This window comes from Urocitellus parryii, chromosome 9 (genome assembly GCF_045843805.1).
Source record: "Urocitellus parryii isolate mUroPar1 chromosome 9, mUroPar1.hap1, whole genome shotgun sequence".
In the NCBI taxonomy this organism is placed as follows: Eukaryota; Metazoa; Chordata; class Mammalia; order Rodentia; family Sciuridae; genus Urocitellus; species Urocitellus parryii.
Window position 1 is genome coordinate 94,627,715 of NC_135539.1, and position 23,999 is coordinate 94,651,713.

General features: G+C 48.8%; 2 protein-coding genes across 3 annotated transcripts in view; both read left to right on the forward strand.

The window, feature by feature from the left end:
- Positions 1-10,814: 10,814 nt before the first annotated feature.
- On the forward strand, positions 10,815-13,832 carry LOC113194619 (left-right determination factor 2-like). Of its 2 annotated transcripts, XM_026405766.2 has the most exons (5): positions 10,815-11,064; positions 12,409-12,437; positions 12,540-12,643; positions 12,824-13,066; positions 13,469-13,832. In XM_026405766.2, the coding sequence occupies exons 1-5, from the start codon at positions 10,815-10,817 to the stop codon at positions 13,830-13,832; spliced, it is 990 nt and encodes a 329-aa protein (XP_026261551.2). The 2 variants fall into 2 exon arrangements, with proteins under 2 accessions (XP_026261551.2, XP_026261550.2); XM_026405765.2 differs by having other exon boundaries at positions 12,409-12,643.
- Positions 13,833-16,410: 2,578 nt separating this feature from the next.
- Tmem63a (transmembrane protein 63A) overlaps positions 16,411-23,999 on the forward strand; it is a 38,074-nt gene continuing 30,485 nt past the window's right edge. Inside the window, exons 1-2 of the mRNA XM_026405731.2 lie at positions 16,411-16,498; positions 22,506-22,705. Coding sequence (XP_026261516.1) covers positions 22,520-22,705 — 186 coding nt within the window. The 5' untranslated portion in view covers positions 16,411-16,498; positions 22,506-22,519. The remainder of the gene's footprint in view (positions 16,499-22,505; positions 22,706-23,999) is intronic.

The window sequence follows — 23,999 nt, forward strand, 5'->3', positions numbered from 1 at the left end:
TTTGAGACAGAGGGGGTCTCACAAAGTTTCTGAGGCTGACCTCCAACTTACTATCCTCCTGCCTCAGCTTCCTAAAACACCGGGATTATAGGCATGCAGCACTGTGCCTGGCAGTATATCTTCTTTAGTGCAGTGTCTATTCAGGTTTTTTGCTTTTTTTTTTTTTTGTACCTGGGATTGAATTCAGGGGCACTCAACCACTGAGCCACATCCTCAGCCCTATTTTGTATTTTATTTAGGGACAGGGTCTCTCTGAATTGCTTAGTACCTCACCATTGCTGAGGCTGGCTTTGAATTAGTGATCCTCCTGCCTCAGCCTCCTGGACCGCTGGAATTACAGGTATGTGCCACTGTTCCCAGGCTTATTGTTGAGTTTTAAGAGTTCTTTATAGGGGGCTGGGGTTGTAATTCAATGGTAAAGTGTTTGACTGGCATGTAGTAGGCCCTGGGCTGATGCCCAGCAATAGAAGCAGCTGCAACACACACACACACACACACACACACACACTTTGTTTTTATTTTGAATAACAGACCTTTATCTCATATGTGTGTGTGTGTGTATATATAATATACATTTTTTTTGCAGTACTGGTGTTATACCACTGAGCTAAATCCCCAGCCCTTTTACATTTTCTATTTTATTTTGAGACAGCATCTAAATAAATTGCTAAGGCTGGCCTTGAACTTGCAATTCTCCTGCCTTGGTCTCCTGAGTTGCTGGGATTATATTCATGTGACATCTCACCTGGCCAGATTTTTTTTTTTTTTTTGCAAATATTTTTTCCAGTCTGTATCTTGTCTTCTCATTCTCTTGACAGTATCTTTTGCAGAGCAGAAGTTAATTTTAGTGAAGTCCAATTTATCAGTTACTTCTTTTCTGGACAGTGATTTGGTGTTGTGACTAAAAAGTCAATGTCAAACCCAAGGTCATCTAGATTTTCTTCTAGGTTATCTTCTGGGAATTTTATAGTTTTGTCTTTTATATTTAAGTCCATGATTCATTTTTTAGTTCATTTTTGGAGGGTTCTGACTCATGGAGTGCATTTACTGGTTAAAGTTCTCCCAAGACTACTACTGCACTGACCACAGGGGTGGGGAATGGAGTGAGAGGGGGCAGCTGTAGCTGCTGCTGCGATGGTGGAGGGCTGCAAATTGATGCAAGGGCTGGGGATGAAGTATGTAAGATAGGAAAGGAATCCAGAATGACCACACTAGATCTGGAGGCCTAGCTGGGTGTATGAGCTAGCGATAGGTAGGAGTGATGGGCATTTGGACATCAGGTTCTGGTGTGCAATGGGGAGACCAACCTAGAAGTGAGAGCCGGGAAGGTGTCTGTGGTGAAAGGAACCTGAAGCCAACACTCATATAAAAAGGGAAGCTGGTCCAAGCTCTTTCCCTGACCTCGGGCTGTTTGCAACCTGCAGTTCAGGCCCTGGGACTTTCTAGCTAGGGGCTGGAGAGAGGATCAGTAGAGGCAGACAGAGGGCAAATCCCCCAGACAGAGGGCAAATATCCCTTTGCAAACACAGGCCTCTTTCCTGAATGTGGATTCTAGGTAGGTTCAAATGTTTTGCTGGGGAAATAAAGTAATTGGCTAATCAGTCAGAAGAAAGCGAATGTGGATTGGGAGACTTTTCACAATGGGCTGATTAGTTGTCAGGCAAGAGGAAGACCCCGCCCTGTGTCAAGCAGAAGAAGTAGCCCAGCTTCCAGCAGCCTGGGGGAGGGGATCTGGCGTTGCAGAGTCAAATTGGGTGAGGTGGGGAAGTTATCCCAAAGCCAGGTTGGCTGTCCTGGAGGACAGAGGGGGGAAGGGGAATGGAGATGAGAAGAGGTAGACCAGCTCCGAGGCCCAGACCTGGGCCTGGATTGGAGGACCTGGGGTGGGGGGATGAGGCAGGTGAGGGAGTCTGTGACAGGTGAGCATCAGGAGTGGGGCCTGGTGTCCACCCATCCCCCTTCTGCCCCTGCAAGGACAGGATTTGAACCCAAACAGAGGTCAGGCTGCCATGTGAGGGCCAGGGGAAAACATAAGGCCAGAGGTCATCAACTGGACCCAGACCCAGAACCAAGGGGGTCAAAGAGGTTGAGTCCAGGAGTGGAATCACTACAGGTTGGAGCCCAGCATTTGGGAGTCTCCAGGGTGGCCGCTGTCCCTTTCCTGCCATGGGCTGCCCCAAGCCCATACTTTCGACCTCCCTGACCCCAGCCTGGGGTCCATGCGGTGGCTGGGGTCTCCAAATGCCCCCTAGATGAGCCCCTCATTGTTCTCCTAGAGCAGCCCAGCCTTCCATGGCGCTCTCTGGGGCTAAGGAGGGTGGGGGACAATGCAGGAATGAGAACCCACATTTCAGTTCATCTGGCCCCTTCCTGGCTAGTTCAGTCTTTGTGTGCCACTTACCAGCCCTCGACAAATCTAGGCAGCTCCTTCTGACAGGCTGTGTGCTCATCAGTTAGGTAAGGTCAGGACAGGCAGGACTCTGAAAGGAGGGCGGAGAGGAAGCTTGGCAGCCAGGTGCAGATTAGGCAAATCCTGGCTCCAGGCATCCATGCTATTAATGCCCCCATTTCACAGATAAAGAAACCCAGACGCCCATAGCTGATAAAGGTGTCCCAGGTCACCCAGCCAGGATTGGCATCTGGTGTTGCTCCCATGAACAACCTGTCACCTTGGCGCTCTTGTGGTCAACATGTGACCTCAGGGGCTAGACTGCTCTGTGCCTCCTCTGTGGAATGGCAACAGATCCTTCTTGATGAGGAGGAGGACACATGAGGTAAGTAAAAGCACACAAAGGAAAGGTTGCCCAAGGGTGAGAGGGTGCCTCCCTCCTGGGGACACTGGAACCCTGCAGCAGCATTTGGGCCACCTTAGCAAAGTGCCTTCCTGCACCTGAGCTTCCTATTGTACCAGTTGCCTTTATGTCCCCTCAGGACACTGAAAAGGGTCAAAATCATCATAAATTAATTGAAGAGACAGAAAAGCAGGAAGACAAACTTATGGAAATGAACGGTTTCTAGATTTGGGGAAAGAGGCTAGTTTACATGAGTCTCTTCTTTCATGAACCTTTGTTTTTTCCTTTTTGGTACCAGGGATCAAACCCAGGAGTGCTTAATCACTGAGCCACATCCCCAGCCCTATTTATTTATTTATTTATTTATTTATTAAGACAGGATCACACTAAGTTCTTAGAGCCTCATTAAGTTGCTGAGACTGGCTTTGAGCTTGTGAAACTCCTGCCTCAGCCTCCTGAGCCACTGGGATTACAGGTGTGCACTAACGCACTCGGCTTTTCATGAACATTTTTTATTGGGGTGGGCAAATAAGAGAATAATACTGCTAACAACTCCCACCCCCCTCAAAAAACCTGTCTCCAGTGTTTTTATTATTATTATTATTATTTTGCAGTATTGGGCACCAAACCTAGGACCTTGGGTGAGCTAAGCAAGTGCTCTAACACTGAGCAACAATCTCAGCCAATGTGATCTTTCTGAATCCTGAAGTCTTTCCTTTAAGAAGGGAGGGGAAGGATTTGAGCTTGGCTGCTGGGGTGAGGCAGCTCACAGCTATGGAAGGAGGAGTGGGAAGCTCCAGGCTGCAGCCCTGGCGAGAGAGCAGCCAGGCCACCCCTATCAGTGGTTTTTACTCAGGGCACAAGGGCCTGCTTCAAGTCGATGCTGCCACAGACAGGAAATGTGGCCAAGACACACACCCAGGCCGTTGGCCTCCCAGGTGGTTTCCCCATCTGGAAGTGATTTACAGGCAGGTGGAGCCCAGGTGTGACTAAAGCCCTAAAGGGAACAAACAAAACAAAATGAAACCAAGTCTGTTTGAGTCTCTCCCATCTGAAAAGCCCCTTTCTGTTTGGTAAACCAGTTTAAAAAACTGTGGGTGGGAATCAACTGGACCCAGACTCAGAAAAAAAGGGGGTCAAACAGGTTGAGTCTAGGAATGGAGTCACTACAGGTTGGGGCCCAGCATTTGGGGGTCTCCAGGGTGGCCACTGTCCCTTTCCTGCATAGGAACAGATACTACTGTGAATGCTGAGGTGCAGAGGACCTTTGCTGCAGAGGAGTCCTTGCAGGACTCTATTTAAAAGAAAAAAAATGACTGCTACATTATTTGTGTATTCCCTATAATAGATGAGTTTGATGATTGTTGATTATTTTTCAAGATTGTTCGATTATTTTTTAATTACTGTTGCTTTGAGAGCTATCAGAATATTAAGCTACACTTATTTTATTTTGTTCCAGTCTAGTCCCTGAGGTTTCATCATTTTGTCCCCTTAGGAAAAAAAATAAAAGGTGTGTATGTATGGGTATGTTTGTGTGGTGTGTGTGTGTGTGTGTGTGTGTGTCTGTGTGTCTGTGAGAGAGAGAGAGAGAAAGATTTTTTTTTTTATGTAAAAAACAAAAAAGGGGGGTTGGGGTGGTGGCTCAGTGGTAGAGCACTTGCCTAGCACATGTGAGGCACTAGGTTCGATTCTCAGCACCACATATAAATAAATAAAATAAAATAAAGGTACATCAATAACTAAAAAAAAAATTTTAAAAAGGGTGGGGAGGGGCTGGAGATGTGGCTCAGCGGTAGCGCGCTCGCCTGGCATGCGTGCGGCCCGGGTTCGATCCTCAGCACCACATACCAACAAAAATGTTGTGTCCGCCGAGAACTAAAAAAAAAAATAAATAAATATTAAAAATTCTCTCTTTCTAAAAAAAAAAATAATAAAAATAAAAATAAAAAAGGGTGGGGAGTGGTGTGTGAAATTCTTTTCATGTTGATTCTTTTCATGTTGATGTGAAATAATATATTCAGTTCACTTTTGCATATGTTTAACTGATTCCAATTCCAACCAAGTTTCAGGCTGGTTTTCTTTTGGGCTAAGTAAGTAAGAGGTTCCCCAGAGAAGCCCACAATAAGGAAAAGATAGGACAAACTCTTGAGATACCCTTTAAAATTAGGGAAAAGATGGGTGGAACAGAGCTAATCCTGAGGAAGCAGCTGGTGACTCTGATGTCCTTTTTTTTTTTAAGTCCCAGGGATTGAATCCAGGAGCACTTTCCCACTGAGCCACATCCCCAGCCCTTTTGTATATTCTATTCAGAGACAGGATCTCACTAAGTTGCTTAGGGCCTCACTCAATTGCTGAGGCTGACTTTGAACTCTCAATCTTCCTGCCTCAGCCTCCTGAGCCCCTGGGCTTATAGGTGTGCACCACCATGCCTGGCTTTGGTATTCTGGGCACAGTCACCTGCCTTTTCTACTGCACAAACTGCAGAAATAATGGAGGACTTAGGGCCCTGAGAAATGTGTGTAGCCAAGTCACTGTGCACCCACATTTGTCCACACATGTACTCACTGAGTCGGATGTGGGTCCAGTTGTCCTCTGTATAACATGAGGGCTGGTGGTCTCAGCACACTGCCCTCAGCCCACACACACTGGTAGGCCTGAATCCAGGGGGAGTTGCGAGGCTAGTGGCAGTCCAACTTTATCTGCTGGAGGACCACTTAGCAACAGCAGGATAGCACTGGAGCTCTGGGCTGGGCTGTGGCCTTGGGTGGGAATCAGATGGTGGGTGAAGATGAGGCTGTGGGGCTGGGAGGGCAGGGTGGGCAGGGTATTGGTGGATAGGTCAGGAGCAGGGATTGCAGCCTCCCTAGGATTCAGGTGGGCCCTTGATGGGGGGACAAAGGTGGTCCTATAGTTTCCACCTCAGGCTCTCTGCAAGCCTGAGGGTATTTCCTAAAAAAAAATTGTGCACTATGATTGCAAATCCTTCAGTGAGTACATATAGAAGGCAATCAGAGAGGTAAATATTAGAAAAAGAAACAGAACAATCACTATTAGCAAATATTTTTTTCCCTTTCCCAAGTAAAGGAATATTATCTCTAAATACTATAGCTTAGTTCTGCCCTGATTTTGGATTTTAAATACATGGAATAATTTACATCCTTTATGTTTGGCTACTGCTACTTTTATACAACTCTGGTTCATTGTCTTCTTTTACACTGTTGGTGGTTGCTTCAGTTCAGTTTTTTAAAGAATATTTATTTTTTAGCTGTAGTTGGATATAATATTGTATTTATATATATGTGGTTTGAGGGTTGAACCCAGGGCCTCGCTCATGTTAGGCGAGTGCTGTACCACTGAGCCACAATCCCAGTCCCAGATTCTTAGTTTGTGTGTGTGTGTGTGTGTGGTACTGAGGATTGAATTCCAGGGCTTCATCCATACTAAGCACACACTCTACCTCTGAGATACTCCTTCGGCCTGTTTGGACTCATAAAACAATGCTGTAATAATCATTCTTGTGCATGAATATCTGTCTGACTGGATGGAATTGTTGGGTCTTTGGGTAATGAGATAACTTGAACTGCTATAAATACTGTCAAAGAGTTCTCTAGTATGCTTATATTCTTGCTAGCAATATATAAGAGTTCTCATTCCTCCAGATAGTTACCAAATTAGTATTATTCAACATCTATTCTTGATTTTTTTTTTAATCCTCCTATTATTGGGTTCAGGGTGTAGCATAGTGGTACAGTACATGCATGCCTGAGGCCCTGGGTTCAATTCATAGCACCGAACACGAAAACAAAAACAAAATTTCTTAAAGCTATTATAGATACCTCCTCCTTAACATGATAAAATATATTTACCTCAACTGTAAAGCTCATAACTTAATGAAGAAACAGTAAAGGAGTCCTATTAAAATCAAGAGCAAAACAATGATATCTCCTATCACTAATTTTATTTAAAATTGTTCTAGAGATACTAGCTAATGAAATTAGACAACAGGAAAAAACCAGAGGAGGGGTTGGGGGTAGAGCTCAGAGGTGGAGCACTTGCCTGACCTGTGTGAGGCTCTAGGTTTAATCCTAGCACCATAAAAACAGAGGAAAGGAAAGAAAAGGAGAGGAGAGGAGAGGGGAGAGGTAGGAAGGAGAAAGGAACAGAGGAGAAGGAAGGAAAAAAACTGGGTGTAGTGGTACATGGCTATAACCCCAGCTACTCTGAAGATTGCAGCAGGAGAGTGGTGAGTTCAAGTCCAGCTTGGACAGCATAGTGAGACCTCATCTCACCTCAACAACAAAAACAACAACAAATTGGGGGTGGGGTATAGCTTAGTAGTAGAGTCTGTGCTGAGCATCTCCCAGGTTCTGAGTTTGATCTCCAAAAAATGCAAAAAATTATAAAGATGCCATGCTCAGTGGCACATGCCTGTAATCCCAGTGGCTCAGAGGGTGAGGCAGGAGGATTGAGAGTTCAAAGCCAGCCTCAGCAATTTAGCAAGACCCTAAGCAACTCAGCAAGACCCTGTCTCTAAATAAAATATAGAAAAGGGTTGGGGATGTGGCTCAGTGGTTAAGAGCCCCCAGGTTCAATCCTGGGTACCAAAAAAAAAAATCATAAAGATAAATTATAATTTTGATGGGCTGGGGATGTGGCTCAAGCGCGCTCGCTTGGCATGCGTGCGGCCCGGGTTCGATCCTCAGCACCACATACAAAGATGTTGTGTCTGCCGAAAACTAAAAAATAAATATTAAAAAAAAAAGATAAATTATAATTTTAAAAAGAATTATATGCATATGGTGGGAACAATAACAGGAATGAAGGGAGAATGACATTTGCTTATTTCCTTCCATTATATTTGAATGTTGCACTATTTGAATTATTTATCAAAAAAATTTAGAAATGTTAAACTATATTTGTTTTTTTTTAATTTTTTAATATTTATTTTTCAGTTTTTTCGGTGGACACAACATCTTTGTTTGTATATGGTGCTGAGGATCGAACCCAGGCCACACACATGCCAGGCGAGTGCGCTACCGCTTGAGCCACATCCCCAGCCCCTATATTTGGTTTTTGATCTATCTATATTTTAAAAGTTAAACATTTAAATACTTAATAACAGTGGGAAAGTCTCCTACTATGTATTAAGTACCTATTATTATCAGGAGGCCTGCAAATACCTCCATTAGTGTGGACAAATTTACTGTAAAAAGCCCATTATTTAGCTCAGTGGGTCTGCTAGCTGTAATCCCAGCACTTGGGAGGCTGAGCAGGGAGACTGCAAGTTCAAGGCCAGCCTTGGCAATTTAGAGAAATCCTGTCTCAAAATAAAAAATGGAAAACACCAGGGATATAGTTCAGTAGTAGGGCAATCCCCAGTGTCAGAAAGAGAGAGAGAGAGAGAGAGAGAGAGAAAGAAAAAGACATTATCCCTATTTCTATAGAGAGACTCATATTAAAGATGGCAGAAAACACAGAGAAAGCACACAGCTAGTGTGCTTACAGTTTGAACTCACACTTGCCATGAAGGCAGAAGGGGCTATATGAACTTAAACGTGAATCCTGCAGGGTGTGGTGGTGGCACAGCAACTTGGGAGGCTGAGGCAGGAGGATCACAAGTTCCAGGGCAACTTAGCAATTTAGTGAGGCCCTAAGCAATTAAGTGAGACCCTGTGTTAAAAAATAAAAAGTGTTGGGGACATGACTCAGTGGTTAAGCATCCCTGGGTTCAATTCCCAGTACCAAAAAATACCCCACAATTCTGTTTTTTCTTTTCTTTTTTTCAGTACCAGGAATTGAACTCAAGGACACTTAGCCACTGAGCCACATCCCCAGCCCTATTTTGTATTTTATTTAGAGATAGGGTCTCACTGAGTTGCTTAGCGCCTCCTGATTCTCTGTCTCAGCCTCCGGAGCCACTGGGATTGCAGGCATGCACCATTGCAAGTTAATTCTTATTCCTACCTTGTCCCACCTTCCTCAGCTCCCAGAGAGCCCCAGGGAAGGCTGGGCTGCTCTGGGAGAACAATAAGGGCTCATCCAGGGGGTGTCTAAAGACCCCAGCAGCTGCATGGAGTCAGGAGGTTGAAGGTGGGGTTGGGGCAGCCCAGAGCACCTAAGAACTCACAGTAGTGCCTGTTCCTGCACAGGAAGGGGACAGAGTCACCTGGAAACCCCCAGATGCTGCGCTCCAACCTGGAAGTGACCCCACTCCTGGACCCAATCTTTTTTGACCTCTGAGTCCTCCTTGGTTCTAAGTCTGGGTTCAGCTGATTCCTACCCACAGAGGCTCCCTGATGACCTCTGACTGTTTTCTCCTGGCCCTTAACTGGCAGCCTGACTTCTGTTTGGGGTCAAATCTTGTCCTTGCAGGGAAAGGAGGGTGGTAGTGAGGGTTCCACTTGTACCCCAGCCCCTTTTGTTACTCATTTCCCCAGGACGGTCAGATCACTGCCCTTTCCAGTGTCCTTAGAATTTGAACCTAGGGCCAGAGTCAAAATGGGACCTGAGTTAGGGGTACTGAGTCTCACTCCAGTGACCCTGACTCTTTGCTCAGAACAGAAGATGTTTTTCTGAGGTCACTTTACCACTTCCAGCTGCCAGACCTGGGCCAGACACAGGTGGGGCTCCTCTTCTGCATAACAAAGGGTGGGGCTGACCTCCCACTGGGCAACAGTCCAGCCGATTGACAAGTCTCCCAATCCACATTGGCTTTTTTCTTTTAGCTTCTGGGTAGGGTTGCCAGATTCCGAAAATAAAACATAGAACTGGAGAAATCTGAAGCACAGACAAGCAATGAATGCTTCATATATGTCAAATTGCATTCTGTATTCTATCTGGCAGGGCTTTCCATGGCTGATTGCCCAATTTTATTTCCTCAGTATGATTCTTCAATCAAATCCACATTCCTGGGGAAGCCTCAGGAGACTGGGGGATTGCCACCATGCCTTCCCAGACCTGATCATCTGAATTGAGTCCACCTGGCTCCCCTCAAGGCCCCCAGGATAGGGCTCTGCTACAAGTGTTTTTGTGGTGTAGAAAGAACTTCAGGTTGGGAATTGAAAGACCTGACTTTATTCAGGGTCTCAGTCTTCAACTCAGAGCCAGAGGAGGTTGTCCTTCTGAGTCTCAATTTTCTTGGCTCATAAATTGGGAGAGAGGAGTTGGGTATGGTGGTGCATACCTGTAATCTCAGCAACTCCAGAGGCTTGAGGCAGGAGGATCACAAATTCCCGGCTAGCTGCCAGCCTCAGCAATTTAGCGAGACCAGGTCTCAAAAAAAAAAAAAAAAAAAAAAAGTGTGTGTTTGTGTGTGTGTGTGTGTGTAAGGGTGGACTTTCAGCTCTAAGAAAGAGGGAGAGGTTAGAACTCCTTCTTGGACAAACCCCACTGGTACTAAAGTCTCCCAGAATCCCTGGCCAAATAAGTCCCCCACCCCCAACAGTGGGAAGCACCAGGTTTCCCAACTATTGATCACAAACCCTGGATTTTGTTAACCCCCGGCACCCTCTGAAGCATGGACCTCAGAGGACTGGGCAGGATTGGTCCTCAGAGAGTCCTAGAACAGCATTCTAAGTCCAAATTCCAGCAGTTGGGAAACTGGCCTCCTGCAGGAAATGAAAGCCTCTTCTCCAGGAAAAAAACTCCCCCCACCTCCAGGGCCAGGGATCATACTCAGAGCCTCGTGTATGCCAGGCCAGTGCTCTACTGCTGAGCCACATCCCTAGCCCAAGGTAAAGGTCCACTGCCATGAGGCAGACAGCAACAATCAGCTATCCTCAGTCCAGACAGCCCTTTGTGCCCTTTCTAGACATCCCCCTCCTCAAGGCTCAAGAGACTGTCTAGCTGCTGAGCTCCCAGGAGGTCCCAGGGGTGTGACTTACCCCCTCCCTCTCCACCCCAGGGCAGGCTATAAAGCTAGCCAGCTCTGACTCTCAGCACACCCAGTGCCTGGACCCAAGACCCTTCTGCAGCCTCCTTGAAGACACATCCACAGATTCCTTGCTGCTCCCAAGCAGAACCATGCGACCTCTGTGGCTCTGTTGGGCTCTCTGGGTGCTGCCCCTGACCAGGCCTGGGGAGGCCCTGACCGAACAGCAGATCCTGGAAAGCCTGCTGAGGCAGCTGAGGCTCAACCAAGTGCCAGTCCTGGACAAGGCTGATGTGGAAGGGTTGACCATCCCTGATGAAGTCCGGGCCCAATATGTGACCCTGTTGCAGCACAGCCATGGGGACCGATCCCGTGGAAAGAGGTTCAGCCAGAGCTTTCCAGGTGAGCCTTCCTCTTTCTGCATCTTGGTCCTTGTGGGGAAGATATGGATTGGTTTTCACCTCTGTTTTGTGGTGCTCTGTTAAGAGGATGTGTGGAGGCTATGGTCCAAGAGGCAGTGAGGAGGGTGTTTGGGCCTGGGCCCTTAGGCTCTGGCTATGCACTGAGGGACCACTTAAGGTGTCAGGTTAGACTTTCTGGCAAAACCCAGGCCCCAGAGAAGAGGAGGAGGCAGAGGAAAGCAGAGCCACTAGGCTTGGGTAGGTGTGGCTAGGACCAGGTTCCCCCAGAAAGCTAGGTAGGGTACAGGCAAGATTTCCTGGGGTCTGTTTCCACATTGCCACTCTGGTTTGAGAGTGACCTGGAATAAATTGCCTTAAAAACTTTTCTCAACCATTTGCTCACCTGGAACAGTGGACAACTATGTCTCACCTGTCTGCCTCCCAGCATGGGTGAGTGGATGTGGGTAGAAGCTGCTTGGGTAGCTGGAAATACTTAAGTGTGACAACAGAAGTGTCCAGTGTCAGGGTTCCAGCTGTACCTCTATCCTAGTGCAGCCTTTTACCCCCAGAGCTAGAATCACCCCCTTATGCCCCAGCTTCACCCACCTCCTTTCTCCTCTCCTGCCATGGATGAGGATCCAGAACAGGCAGCTGAGGTGACTGTTGGCAGCAAATGTGGCCTATCGGGTGATCATCCTGCAAACCTGGAGCCTCAGGTGTTAGTGACAGGTTGATGGGTGCCTCTGAGGACAGTGTTATAAATGTCCCAGACATCTTCCTCAAAGCTCAGTAGCCCTGCCAAAGTTCTTTAGAAGCACTTGGCTCCCTGTTCCTCCCTTTGGGGACATTTATCTGAGCTTGAGTTCCCTCACCACAGGAGGAAATGAGAGTAAATTCAGGACCCTCTCTCTGAATTTAAGAAAAGTACAGTTCAACTGGTGACCACAGATTTCCATATTCCAGGTTCTCTGTAGCCCCCTCTCCATTTCCCTTCTATGACACCCTACTCCCTTTTCCTAAGGAAATCAGCATTGCTGCACACTTGAGGGCCCAGTCCTCTGCACAGAGTCCCAAAGTCCCTACCCTCTCAAGGTGGAGGTTGCTAGTAAACAAGCCCCAGTTCGATGTGATTGTTTTAGGACACAAAGCCTGACTGCAAATTTTTTAAATTATTTTTTTATTGGAGGATGGGGAAGAATGCTTCTTTCCTGGTCCACCAGTTTCCCAGGCTCCAAACTTTTCCTTTGGATTACCAGGAAATTCTGGTTATGGACCTTGAGCCCTGCAACCCTCTGAGCTCTCCTGGTGCCCCGAGAGGCTCAACTAACCCTGCTCTTGTCTCCAGAGGTGGCTGGCAAGTTCCTGGTGTCTGAGGCTTCCACGTACCTGCTGGTGTTTGGCATGGAGCAGCGGCTGCCCGCCAACAGCGAACTGGTGCAGGCTGTGCTGCGGCTCTTCCAGGAACCGGTCCCTCAGGCTGCCCTCCTCAGGCAAGAGCGAAACGCCTGGGTTCGGGTCACCATTGAGTGGCTGCGCTTTCGCGACGATGGCTCCAACCGCACCTCTCTCATAGACTCCAGGTGGGGATTCCAGCTGCTCTGCGCTGGGGGAGGGGAGGGGATAGGCAGGAAGGAGGCAGCTTTGTCCAGGAGAGCAGGAAAGGGCGGGGTCACGGAGGGAGGCGGAGGAGGGGTAGCTTTCCCCCAGGGCCCTCCAGACGGGTGTCCCAGTCCTCACCCCTCATGCGGGTCTCTGTCCAGGCTGGTGTCCATCCACGAGAGCGGCTGGAAGGCCTTCGATGTGACCGAGGCTGTGAACTTCTGGCAGCAGCTGAGCCGGCCCCGGCAGCCCCTGCTGCTGCAGGTGTCGGTGCAGAGGGAGCACCTGGGCCCTGGGGCCTCGGGCGCACCCCAGCTGGTCCGCTTCGCCGCGCAGGGGGCACTAGGAGCTGAGCAGAGCGAGCCCCAGCTGGAGTTACACACGCTGGATCTCAAGGACTATGGGTAGGCGTTGTGGGTCAAACTGATGAGCTCAAGTAGAGAGACAAAAAGGGAATTAAATTGATTTTGAAATGGGCAACTTTTCAGAGTGTGTAAATGAGAACATTTATAAATTCTCCCTGTGACTCTTTAAGTGGAGGCTCTCAGTAAATATCAGTTATTTATTTTATAGTTATTTTTAGTTATCCAGTATCTGACACAAATATCCTGCCTTTTTCTTTCTTTATTATTATAATGCTGGGGATGGAACCCAGGGCCTTGTGCATGCTAACACACTACTACTGAGCTACTCTCCCAGTTCAGTATCCAACTTTTTGAACATATTGAGATGGATCATAAACTTTCAGTGTTTTTGACTCCAGCTCTTCCAGCTCATCTCTGACTTATCTCTTTTTGTCCCCACAGAGCTCAAGGTAATTGTGACCCTGAGGCACCAGTGACCCAGGGCACCCGCTGCTGCCGCCAGCAGATGTATTTGGACCTTCAGGGAATGAAGTGGGCTGAGAACTGGGTCCTGGAGCCCCCAGGCTTCCTGGTCTATGAATGTGTGGGCAGCTGCCTGCAGCCCCCAGAGTCCCTGACCTTCAAGTGGCCATATCTGGGGCCAAGACAGTGCATCGCCTCAGAGACAACCTCGCTGCCCGTGATTGTGAACATCAAGGAAGGAGGCAGGACCAGGCCCCAGGTGGTCAGCCTGCCCAACCTGAGGGTGCAGAAGTGCAGCTGTGCCTCAGATGGGGCTCCTGTGCCAAGGGGGCTAGAGCCATAGGCCCTGGTGAGGCCATAAAAGGACTTGGCTTCTGTGTCTGAAGTGTTCTAGGGCCCCAGAGAGACTGAACCCTGAAGAACAAATGCTCTGTGCTCTCAACTGAGCTCTGGCTTTGCTTCCTCTGACAATTCAGCTTACTTTCTAAAATTTGCTTCCCAGGAATCGGACTCCCTGGCAGCTGAGTAGCCCTTGCACTGTATTCTAAGCACTTACATGTGTAGATACTGTAACATATGGGCAGAAACCCACAAATTTTCATTGTTTCCTTGACCTGTCACTGGGTCTGGGCTGAGCTCCAGGCTCTACTCTTAACCTAAGACCTGAATTTAAGGTTTAATTTATGCATCACCAACACAGATAATCAGGGCTTTGCAAGACCCAAATAAAACACATTTATTCTGTAATTTTATATTTCTCTGTTTTAACCAAAGTTCTGCAAATTGATGAGAGAACAGAAAATTCTCAGAGGTCAACTTGATTGGAAAACTAAGGAAAGAGCCGGCTAATGTTTGGTTAAGGTCTTAAGTAATTTTAAAATTTAAAATTAAATGCATTCAGATTCTAGTATCTGTGGTGCCTTTTTTTCAGAATTGGGACAGAGATCTTTTTGTTGTTGACATTTAGACTTTTTTGGGCAGTGATTGGGACTTTATTTCAATTCTAGTTGCATGAAAATAAAAAAAAGCTGTTATCTAAATCATCACTGATACTACAAGAATGTGGGTCACTCCTTCAGATCTTAGGCAAATAAAGAGAGCAAATGTTCACAATGTTGGATATAATATTTTCGAATGCCAAGATTACAGGGCCTTTTAAGCTGTAACCTTGACATTCTAGGTTCTTTACCAGTCTCCACAGCTTCTGTTAGCTGTAAATTCAATAGCCTTTAAATTTTCATTCCTTCTCTATCAAGTAGGAACAATCCCTAACTTCCATACTCTTGATTTAAGGAAATACTGGTTTTATAACCACTTCACACATTGGCATAAGGAGGGTTATGGTTATCTCGACTCACATTCGGATTCACAACAGACTTCTCTTAATTTTGAAATAACTTTAATTGAGGATCCTCCTTCCCTCCCTATCTCCCAGGGTTGAGGACTGAACTCAGGGCCTTGCACATGCTAGGCCATTGAGCTAAATCCCCAACCCCTAAAATGAGGATCCTAAATTTTCTTTTCATCAGTGGCTTCGCCATTCTAATATAACTGGGGCTAGAACCTGCATTTCCCTGGTCCCAGGGCACAGACCAGGCAGGTGGGGACCATCAACTTAGGCAGAGATGAAGACACACAGCTGGGGGATGAGAGGAGGAAGGAGTTTGGATAGGAGCAGTCTGAGGAGCTAGAGGGATGTCCAGGGGATCATTAACAAGAACCTGGCAAGATCAGGTGTGGGGTTCTTGGCAACAGCAGATACCAGAGCAGGAGGGGTCATAAAAGAGATAAGGGGGGGGGGCGACCACGACGATGACGACAAGGGCAGAGGAAAACTCTGGGAAATAACTAGTGGCTAAGAGTTTCAGGGGAGAGATGGAAGCCAGATGGGTCCCAGAACTGTGAGAGGAAGGACAAGACACCCCCACCCTGCCCAGGCAGCCATGGGCTGGTGCTAGAATCAGGGACAGGGAGGTTAGGAGGATATTTTTATCATTACAGTACAAGATAAAAGCCCAGAAATGGAAGAGAGGTCAGAGAACCTGCAAAGCCTTGTACCTTGGGGAGTGCAAAACAGTTCAGGATGCAGAGATCCTGCTGCAAAGGACCCCGAGAGCAGGCTTTAAGTTCAACAGCCTTGCTTCGCAGATGCGGAAATCAGACCTGAGAAGAGGGACAGTTGGCTGCGGCCGGCGAGCCGTCCTAGCCACACCTGCCCTCGGAGAGCTCGCAGACCAGTTGCAGAGGTCACTGACTCCCTGGAAACACCTGGTTTCCCGGCCAGGAGACGCCTAGAGCTCAGCGAGCTGCGGAGGGGTTGGCGCCCCAGAGAGCCCTGGCAAGGGCTGTACCGGGCTTAGCCTCGGAAAGGGCTGAAAATGCTGCGACCTCCACTTGGGTTCGAACGGAGACCCATCTGAACTCTCACGGCCTTTTGTAGAGGGGCTCTGTGTAGCCGCAGGCTGCCTGGAGTTGGGGGGCAGGCTCAGGCTGAGCTCCGCGAACTCCCACCCCACCCCACTCCACCCCCACTTCCCTGGGCGGGCCTAAGAGCTCGAGGGGGGAACCCCAAGCAACTCCCGGCCGCACACGAACGTCTGCAGATGCTCTCCGCGCGCCACGACCACCCTGTGTTCTGCCCAGTTCCCCACAAAGTGTCCGGGCAGAGGCGACGTCCAGCGCGACTGAAGAAAGTCCGGTGGAGCCCTCCTTGGCCCCTAGGACCTGCAAGCAGGCCAGGGCTGCGAGGGCCGAACAGCGACCGGTGGCCCAGGCTGCTGCGGAGGACAGAGGAGGGGCGCAGAACCTAGGGCGCAGTTGGTGGCATTGTGGCCCGCGCCGGCGCAGGCGAAAACTCCAAATTGGGCAACCCGTAGACGCAGCTCTGCGCATGTGCAGGAAGCGCCAGAGTTTCACTTTGTAACTTTTAAGTGGTCCGGACGTCGCCCCGCCGGGCCAGGTGGAGCCAGACCACTCCCTCAGGCCGCGTCAGCCGCGCTGCCGTCGCAGGTAAAGTGGGAAGGGGGCTTTGAGGAGGGCGAGGGGGCCCTCCGTGGTTGTTGGGACTGCGCGACCGAGGGTCTACACTGAGGTGCCACGCCAACTGTCCACTTCCCGGGCGCGGTTCCCAGTTTCTACGGCTCCCACCCCTAGCAGGGGGGCCGATAGCGGGGTGGGTGGGAGGAGAGGATCGGTCTGGGGGACCCTACGACTCATTCCAGCCTCGAATTCCTCCGGACTTCCTGACAACTTTACCAGACCTCCCTCTCCCGGCTCCAGCTGTTCACCCAGTGGCGGATCCTTTCCTCCTTTCCACCTTTCTCTTTGCAATTTGTTGGCAGCGGGAGCTCTCTCGGATTAATTCTCTCGGATTAACGAGGAGGGCTTTTCTTCATTTCTTTGAGGCAAGCCTGGGAAAGGGCCAGGTGTCCAAGAAATCAGCCCCAGGTGATCACTCCCTGCTGCCCTGGTGGCATCCTGATGAGAGAGGCTAGGGACTTGGGGGCGGGGGCAAGGAGGGTGGCCAGAGCAAAGAAACCAAATCCTCCAAGGTTCTAGTACCTGATAAGACTGGCTACCTGAGACCCTGGGGTGGCCTCTGTCTTTCAGCCCCAGGTTGTGTCCTCAAAGGCAGGGGCCAAGAGCTTGATGGAGTCAATGGCCTCTCAGCTTCCTTCTAGCCCTAAAGCTTTTTCTCTGACCCACTCCCACTCTGTTGAGGGTTTGGGATTAAGCCATTGGATGGTGGTCACCAATACAAGCCCTGTGAGATCAAAGGCGATGTAGGAGGCATCCTGGGGCTTTTTTGTTGTTAGCTCTGGCAGAGTTGGAGACCACCACTTTTGACTGGGGATAATGGAAGACAGGTCATCCCTTAGTGGAGAAACACTCCTGCCTCCATTGTCTTCCTCCCTACTTCCTTCCTCTGCCACCTGCCAGATGTCCTCAAATCTTCTGTGCCCTCAAAACAGAAGCTGAGGTCTCCTTTGCTCAGTGTTGGGACAAAAGTCTCTCCTAGCTGTTCATCTGGCTCTAACAGGGAAGACAGGTGGAGACCTGCTACTATGTTTTGCATTCTTTGGAAAATGACTTAAAATGAAACAAACAGCTTTTGAGTGGTCACTAGGGCCAGGCTCTGGCCTGAGTGCTTTTCAGGCATTGGCCCATGTGTGTGCCTCCCAGCAGCCCTATGAGAGAAACAGCATCACTGCCCGTATTTTAACCAAGGCACAGAGTGGCTAAACATCTAATCTCCATGGTGTTAGGACCCCAGCTCTGGAGACTTCTCATATTTCAGAGGCTGAAATCCTCTTTGTGCTCCAGGGCTGATGTCTGTAGAGGTAAACAGTTGTCCAGGTCCCTGGGCCCTGTTTGGTGGGGCCATAAGAAGTTTGTGTTTGGCCAGGTGTGGTGGTGCTTGCCTGTAATCCCAGCAGCTAGGGAGGCTAAGACAGGAGGATGGCCTGTTCAAAGCCAGCCTCAGCAAAAGGGAGGCCCTAAGCAACTCGGTGAGACCTTGTGTCTAAATAAAAATAGGGCTGGGGAGGTGGCTCAGTGGTCAAGTGCCCCTGAGTTCAATCCTCAGTACCAAAAAAAAAGTTTGTGTTTGTATGATTTTGTCTGCACCTGGAAGATCCAAGTTAGCTAATGATAAATTGAAGAGCTAAAGTCATTTGAAGTCTTGCTATCAACAAAATTTAAAGATTTAGTGATGATGTAAGGGCTCTGAATTTGCACCCTCTTTGCTTGCAAGAACCAACAATGTTCACACACTTTCTGGGGCCTTCTGCTGGGTGAGGAGAGAGGAATAGGGCAGTACACTGGAGTGCTGGCACATGAGGCCCCAATTCTGGGAGGCCTAGTATTCTTCAAAGTCCTGCTACAGGAGGCTGGTCCTTGCTGCAAACTCAGGTGGGCAGTGGGTTAGTATTGTGGTTAACTTTGGCAATTTTGAGACCACCTGTTGGACAAAGCCATGTTCACTGACCACAACCAGACTTTTTGGGTGTTTTTTGGGTTTAACTTTGTCACATGTAGCTCACCTGGATTCTGGGTCTTATCAGTAATTTTTTGCCTTTCATAATCTTAGGTGTTGGATAGGAATGAGAGAATAAATGAAGACCTTTCTCAAAGTCATGGATAAGTGCCAAGCATTTGTCTATATGTGTATAACAAATGTGAGATGACCAAATACTGTCAGAAGTATGCAGCCAGTTCCAGTTTCTGGGATTTTGTTTGTTTGTGTGTATGTGTTGTGTGTTTCTGGCACTGGGGATTAAACCCTGGAGTCTTCTCGCACCAAGCTACATCCCCAGTTCTTTTTTTATTTTTGATAGCAGTTGCTGAGGCTGGCCTCAAATTTGTGATCCTCCTGAGTAGTGAACTGATTTTATTTTATTTTTTATGGTGCTGGGGATGGAACCCAGGGCCCCATACCCCCAACCCCAGTTTGCTGGGTTGGCTTCCTCCCCATAACTGCCAGCTGTCCTTCCACACCCTTCACAACCTTCTCTTCAGCTGGCAGGAATACCTCATGATGGGTGTGTTCCCTAGCTGTCCTCTCCAAGCATGCCTATTTGGGAAGACACAGAGGGGCCTGGCCCACTAAAAGTCAGAGATGGGAGATGTTTCATCAGGGTCTGACTCATGGGCCTAATGGGCAGGGACAGTCTGTGATTGGACTGGAAGCTATGCCCTCACCTTGTTCCTCACCTGGAGCCGGCAGGACAGGACACCTGGATGAGAGAGTCCTGACATCTGGCCTGTCCTGCAGATTACCAGGCTGGCTTACTTGCAGGCTGATCTTCCTCAGGTTTTTTTTTTTTTTTTTTTTGTCTCAGGAATTGATTGAACCCAGGGTGCTTAACCATTGAACTACATCCCCAGCGCTTTTTATTTTGAGGCAGGGTCTTGGGTTGCTTAGGGCCTCGCTAAATTACGGAGGCTGGCTTTGAACTTGTGATCCTCCTTTTTGCCTCAGCCTCCTGAGCAGCTGGGATTACAGACATATGCCACCATGCCTGGCAGTTCTTCAAACTTTGTAATCACTTGAGGTCCTTGTATGGCAAGAGCAAAATGACTTGAAGATGTGACGGGCTGTAGGGGAAGAGGAGTCACAGCGACCCTCCTTCCTCTGTTTCTCCAAAGCAGCACTGGCAAGGGTCCCCCACCCCACCCCCATGCAGCACCACCACAGCAGCCTCCTCTTTCCAGGGTCAATGTTTCCTCTGTGAGCATTTTATGAGGAATTTTTCCCTTTCTACTTCACTTTCCAAGCCTTCCTTTTTTATTCTCCTGTGTTCCCTTTTCCTGATTTTAGCACTCTGGGGAACTTGGGGTACAGTACAGCCCTTAAGTTCCCTCATAAGACCCTCATCTTGGGGTCCTACCTTAAGCTGACAGCTATAGTGCTTCTGTGGGGAGAGGACCATTCCGCTGGCCTGGTCACTGCCTCAAGACATTGGACAAGAGGGGAGATGTTGGAGCCACAGGTGCTGCTGGGTGAGAAGAGAGGAATAGGGCAGTACACTGGAGTGCTGGCACATGGGGCCCCAATTCTGGGAGTTTAGGGGAAATCCAGAGCAGGAGGGCAGAACCAGAAGCTCCAAATGGGTTCAGAGACATCTGAGCAGATATGTATTTAGGGGAAAAATGGTGAAAGGTTTCTGTCTAGAATTCCTAAACTGAGCCGGGTGTGGTAGCTCACGCCTGTAATCCCAGCAACTCTGGAGGAGGAGACAGGAGGATGGTGAGTTCAAAGCCAGCCTCAGCAACGGCAAGGTGCTAAGCAACTCAGTGAGACCCTGTCTTTAAATTAAAAAATACAAAATAGGGCATGTGGCTCAGTGGTTGAGTGCCCCTGAGTTCAATCTCCAGTACCAAAAACAATAACAACAACAAAACCCCCCCAAATAGAACCCCTAAACTGGAAGAGGGCAGCTCTCCTGTGGTACTGTGATCTTCATTGCTGCAGGAGAGTCTATAAAGGCCTGTGCTCAGGTCTCCCAGGGCGGGCCTCGGGGTGGGTCTTGTGGTCAGGAAAGCCTGGCAGGAAGGGAGTGGCAGACCCAGGCCTGGTCCACCTGCAGTTTGGGCTGTGTGTATGGGGATGGGGGCTGCCTTTCCCCTGTCTGGAGATAATTTCAGCTGAGAACTCTCTAACAATCCCCATACCTTGGTGTCTGGTGAGTGTGGAGACAGGAAAGAGGGGTGGACATTGGCCTTCAGTGTCCACTGGGGTGTTCTGTTGGGGTAGTGCCCATGGGTGCGGTTCAAAGGAGAGAAGTCAAAAATATTTGCTCCTGGACATAGCTTTTGTGAGTCTGTTCAGGGCCACAAATTCATGGGTGTGACATGAAAACATCTAATACCTCCAGCCATTGCCAAGTCTCTTACCAGGGTGAGAAAATGACGTGGCTTTCCAGACAATCCCCCCCTTGTCTGGGGCCTGCCATCCACCCATCCTTCCCGCACTTCTGGGGCTGTGGGGGAATGGGTATGTGTGTGTGCATGTGTGAGTATGTATGAGAGAGGGAGAGAGAGTGAGAGAGGGAGGGAGGGAGGGAGGGAAGGAGAGAGAGATTGATTATCCCTATCATGGCAATCCCAGGAGTTTGAACTGAGAATCATCCCCCTCCACACACCCCACCATGAACACCACATCAATACTCCCAGGTAGTCTGAACATGAGGTTTGGGTTCTCCATGCCTTTTTTTTTTCTCATCTCTAAGAGTTTTTTCTTTCTAGCAGATAGAATGGCTAGATGTCCTGCGAGAATTCTAATTTAGCTAGATGTGGGGGTGGGAGAAACTCAAGGAAGGGAGGGATGAGCATTTCTTGTTCTTTAGCCACAGGCAGTATGAGCAGGCCAGAACTTGGGTACCAAATACCTGGTCTTTGGTGCCAGGGGACAGACACTGAAGCTTTCCATTAGCTTCACCAGGAATGCCAGGAACCCAGCCTAGAGTGGTATTTGTTTTGGAAAGGCCGAGGCCTCTGTGAAATCAAAGGTACCTAGGAGACATGGCTGAGAGGACAGAGCTGAGGCGTCTTTGGAGGTCCTGAGACACTTCCCCCCCACACACCCCATATCACCCCCTTTGCCTTCCCCCTCTGGCTGCCCTTCCTGCCTTCTGTCTCTCAGTGGATTAACCTGTGGTAGTGTGGCCTAGACAAAAAGAGCTGGTCCCAGTGGCTCAGGAAGCTGAGGCACAAGGATCATGAGTTCAAAGAGAGGCCCTAAGTAACTCAGTGAGACCCTGTCTCTAAGATTAAAAAAAAGGGGCGGGGCTGGGGATGTGGCTCAGTGATTAAGTGCCTCTGTTTTCAATCCCTGGAACAATCAATCAATCAATCAATTAAAAAAAAAAAAGAGCTGGGGAGTCAGGAGACTGCATCAGCCAGCTTCCTAGTCTCAGAGCAGGCCTTCAAATCTTCTGTGCCTCTACTTCCAAGTGTGTCACCTGGGCCAGTCTCTGAGGTGCCAGCTCTGACATTCTGAGAATAGTGGGACTGAAGTCTCATTTATGGCTCAGATGGGTAGACTGGGGTGTGTCCTTGGCTCTTCCCTTCTTCCCCGTTTGCCTGTCTTTGTACTTTCTTCTTCTCTGCCTTTGTGTCCCTTTCTCCTCTCCCTTGCCTGGATCTCCCGGAGACTCCATAGGAATTATTTTCCCAGCAGTTGTACTTGAAGCTAGTACCTCTTTAGCCACCAGCCACAATAAATTCTGTCCCTCCTTTCTCCCCAGCCCCCCTCCTCTGGGGTATCACCCGCCAAGTTCCTGGATGAGCTGTCCACTGGGACCATCTGACCCTCCAGGGCTGTTTCTACAATGGGGCTATTCTCTGCAGACTCTGCCAGGCACCAGAGGGCCCAGTGTCCAGCTATCCCTGATTCCTGTTGGCTCCCTGTGCCCCACCAGCCCTGGGAAGCACCCATCTCTGGCTCTGCTAGCATTGCCTGGGAAAACTGTGGGAGAGTCTGCACCCTCACCGCCTGTCTTGTCCTGTTCCTCAGGGACGGCAAGTGCGATGACCACCTCCCCATTCCTGGAGCTGTGGCAGTCCAAGACTGTGTCCATCCGAGAGCAACTGGGCCTTGGGGACCAGCCCAATGACTCCTACTGCTACAACTCAGCCAAAAACAGCACCGTGCTCCAGGGGGTCACTTTTGGAGGCATCCCTACTGTCCTTCTCATAGACGTCAGCTGCTTCCTGGTGAGATCCCTCATGAACATGTCCCCTCTCGGTTCTGTGTTTAACTAATCCCCCCAGAGCCTTCAGAGAGACTCGGATGAAGTTTCAGATCCTGGTTTGAATCCCAGTTTTCTACTTACCATTACCAGCTCTGTGAGCTTGAGCATGTGACATAGTTTGTCTGGGCCTCAGGTTTCTGATCTGGAATAATTCTTCCCTCAGAGAATTTTGGAGAAGATTGGACGAGGGCATGCACATAATGAGCACACAGAGCTGCTGTTTTCTTCTGACCCTGATTGTAGAGCTACGAGCCTAATTTGTTTTCATGGCACTTGGGAAGGGCGAGTCTCAGGAGGGATGAGAGATGGGAAGAGAAGGTGTGAACTAGAGTAGAGTAGGTGCAATTCCAAGTTCATTAGGGTCACCTGCTGTCCCCTTCTGGGATTCTTCTTCTTCTTCTTTTTTCTTTTTTTTTTTTTTTTTTTCCAATTTTTGATACCAGGGATTAAACTCAGGGGCACTCAACCACTGAGCCACATGCATCCTTAGCCCTATTATTTTTGGCACCAGGGATTGAATTCAGGGGTACTATACCACTGAGCCACATCCCCAGCCCTATTTTGTATTTTATTTAGAGACAGGGTCTCACTGAGTTGCTTAGTGCCTCATCGTTGCTGAGGCTGGCTTTGGACTTGCAATCCTCCTGTCTCAGCCTCCAGAGCCACTGGGATTATAGGTGTGTGCCACTGCACCTCATTCCTTGTGGGATTCTTATGGCTTTAGAGGATCATAAAGTGATTCTCAGAATCAACCCTCAGCACGAGGCTTTTTTTTTTTTTTTTTGCAGTGCTGGGGATGGAACCCAGGGTCTTCCACATGTTAAGCAAGTACTCTACCACTGAGCCAGGCCCCCAGGCCAGCTAGTTAAAATTCATTTGGTTTATCATGCATCTTCTTTTTACAAATGCACGTGGGATACTGGGCCCCTCTTGATGTCATCTCCTAATATCTAACCGAGCCCATTTAGGTGAATGGGGACAGATTGACTAGATACCCTTGGACCACCTAGGCCTGGAAGATAGGTTTGAGTGAGAAAGCTGAGAGGAGAGTTAGGGTATTTAGTGGGCCCCAGTCCCTGGTGGAAGGGGCCCTGAATGGTAGGAGGTGAGGGTTCCAAACCCAAGTTTGCTGGTACAAAATATGTTCACTGGAAGGAAAGAGGGACTTCCTCTCTTCCTCTTTTTTTTTTTTTTTGTTGTTGTTGTTGATCCTAGGATCAAGGTCTACATTGTTGCACAAGAGGTTTGCTACATTA

Coding starts and splice junctions, on each gene's coding strand:
- LOC113194619 (XM_026405765.2), top strand. CDS start 10,815: ATGCGACCTCTGTGGCTCTGTTGGGCTCTCTGGGTGCTGCCCCTGACC. Junction 11,065..12,408: donor GTTCAGCCAGAGCTTTCCAG/GTGAGCCTTCCT, acceptor TCTTGTCTCCAG/AGGTGGCTGGCAAGTTCCTG. Junction 12,644..12,823: donor ACCTCTCTCATAGACTCCAG/GTGGGGATTCCA, acceptor GTCTCTGTCCAG/GCTGGTGTCCATCCACGAGA.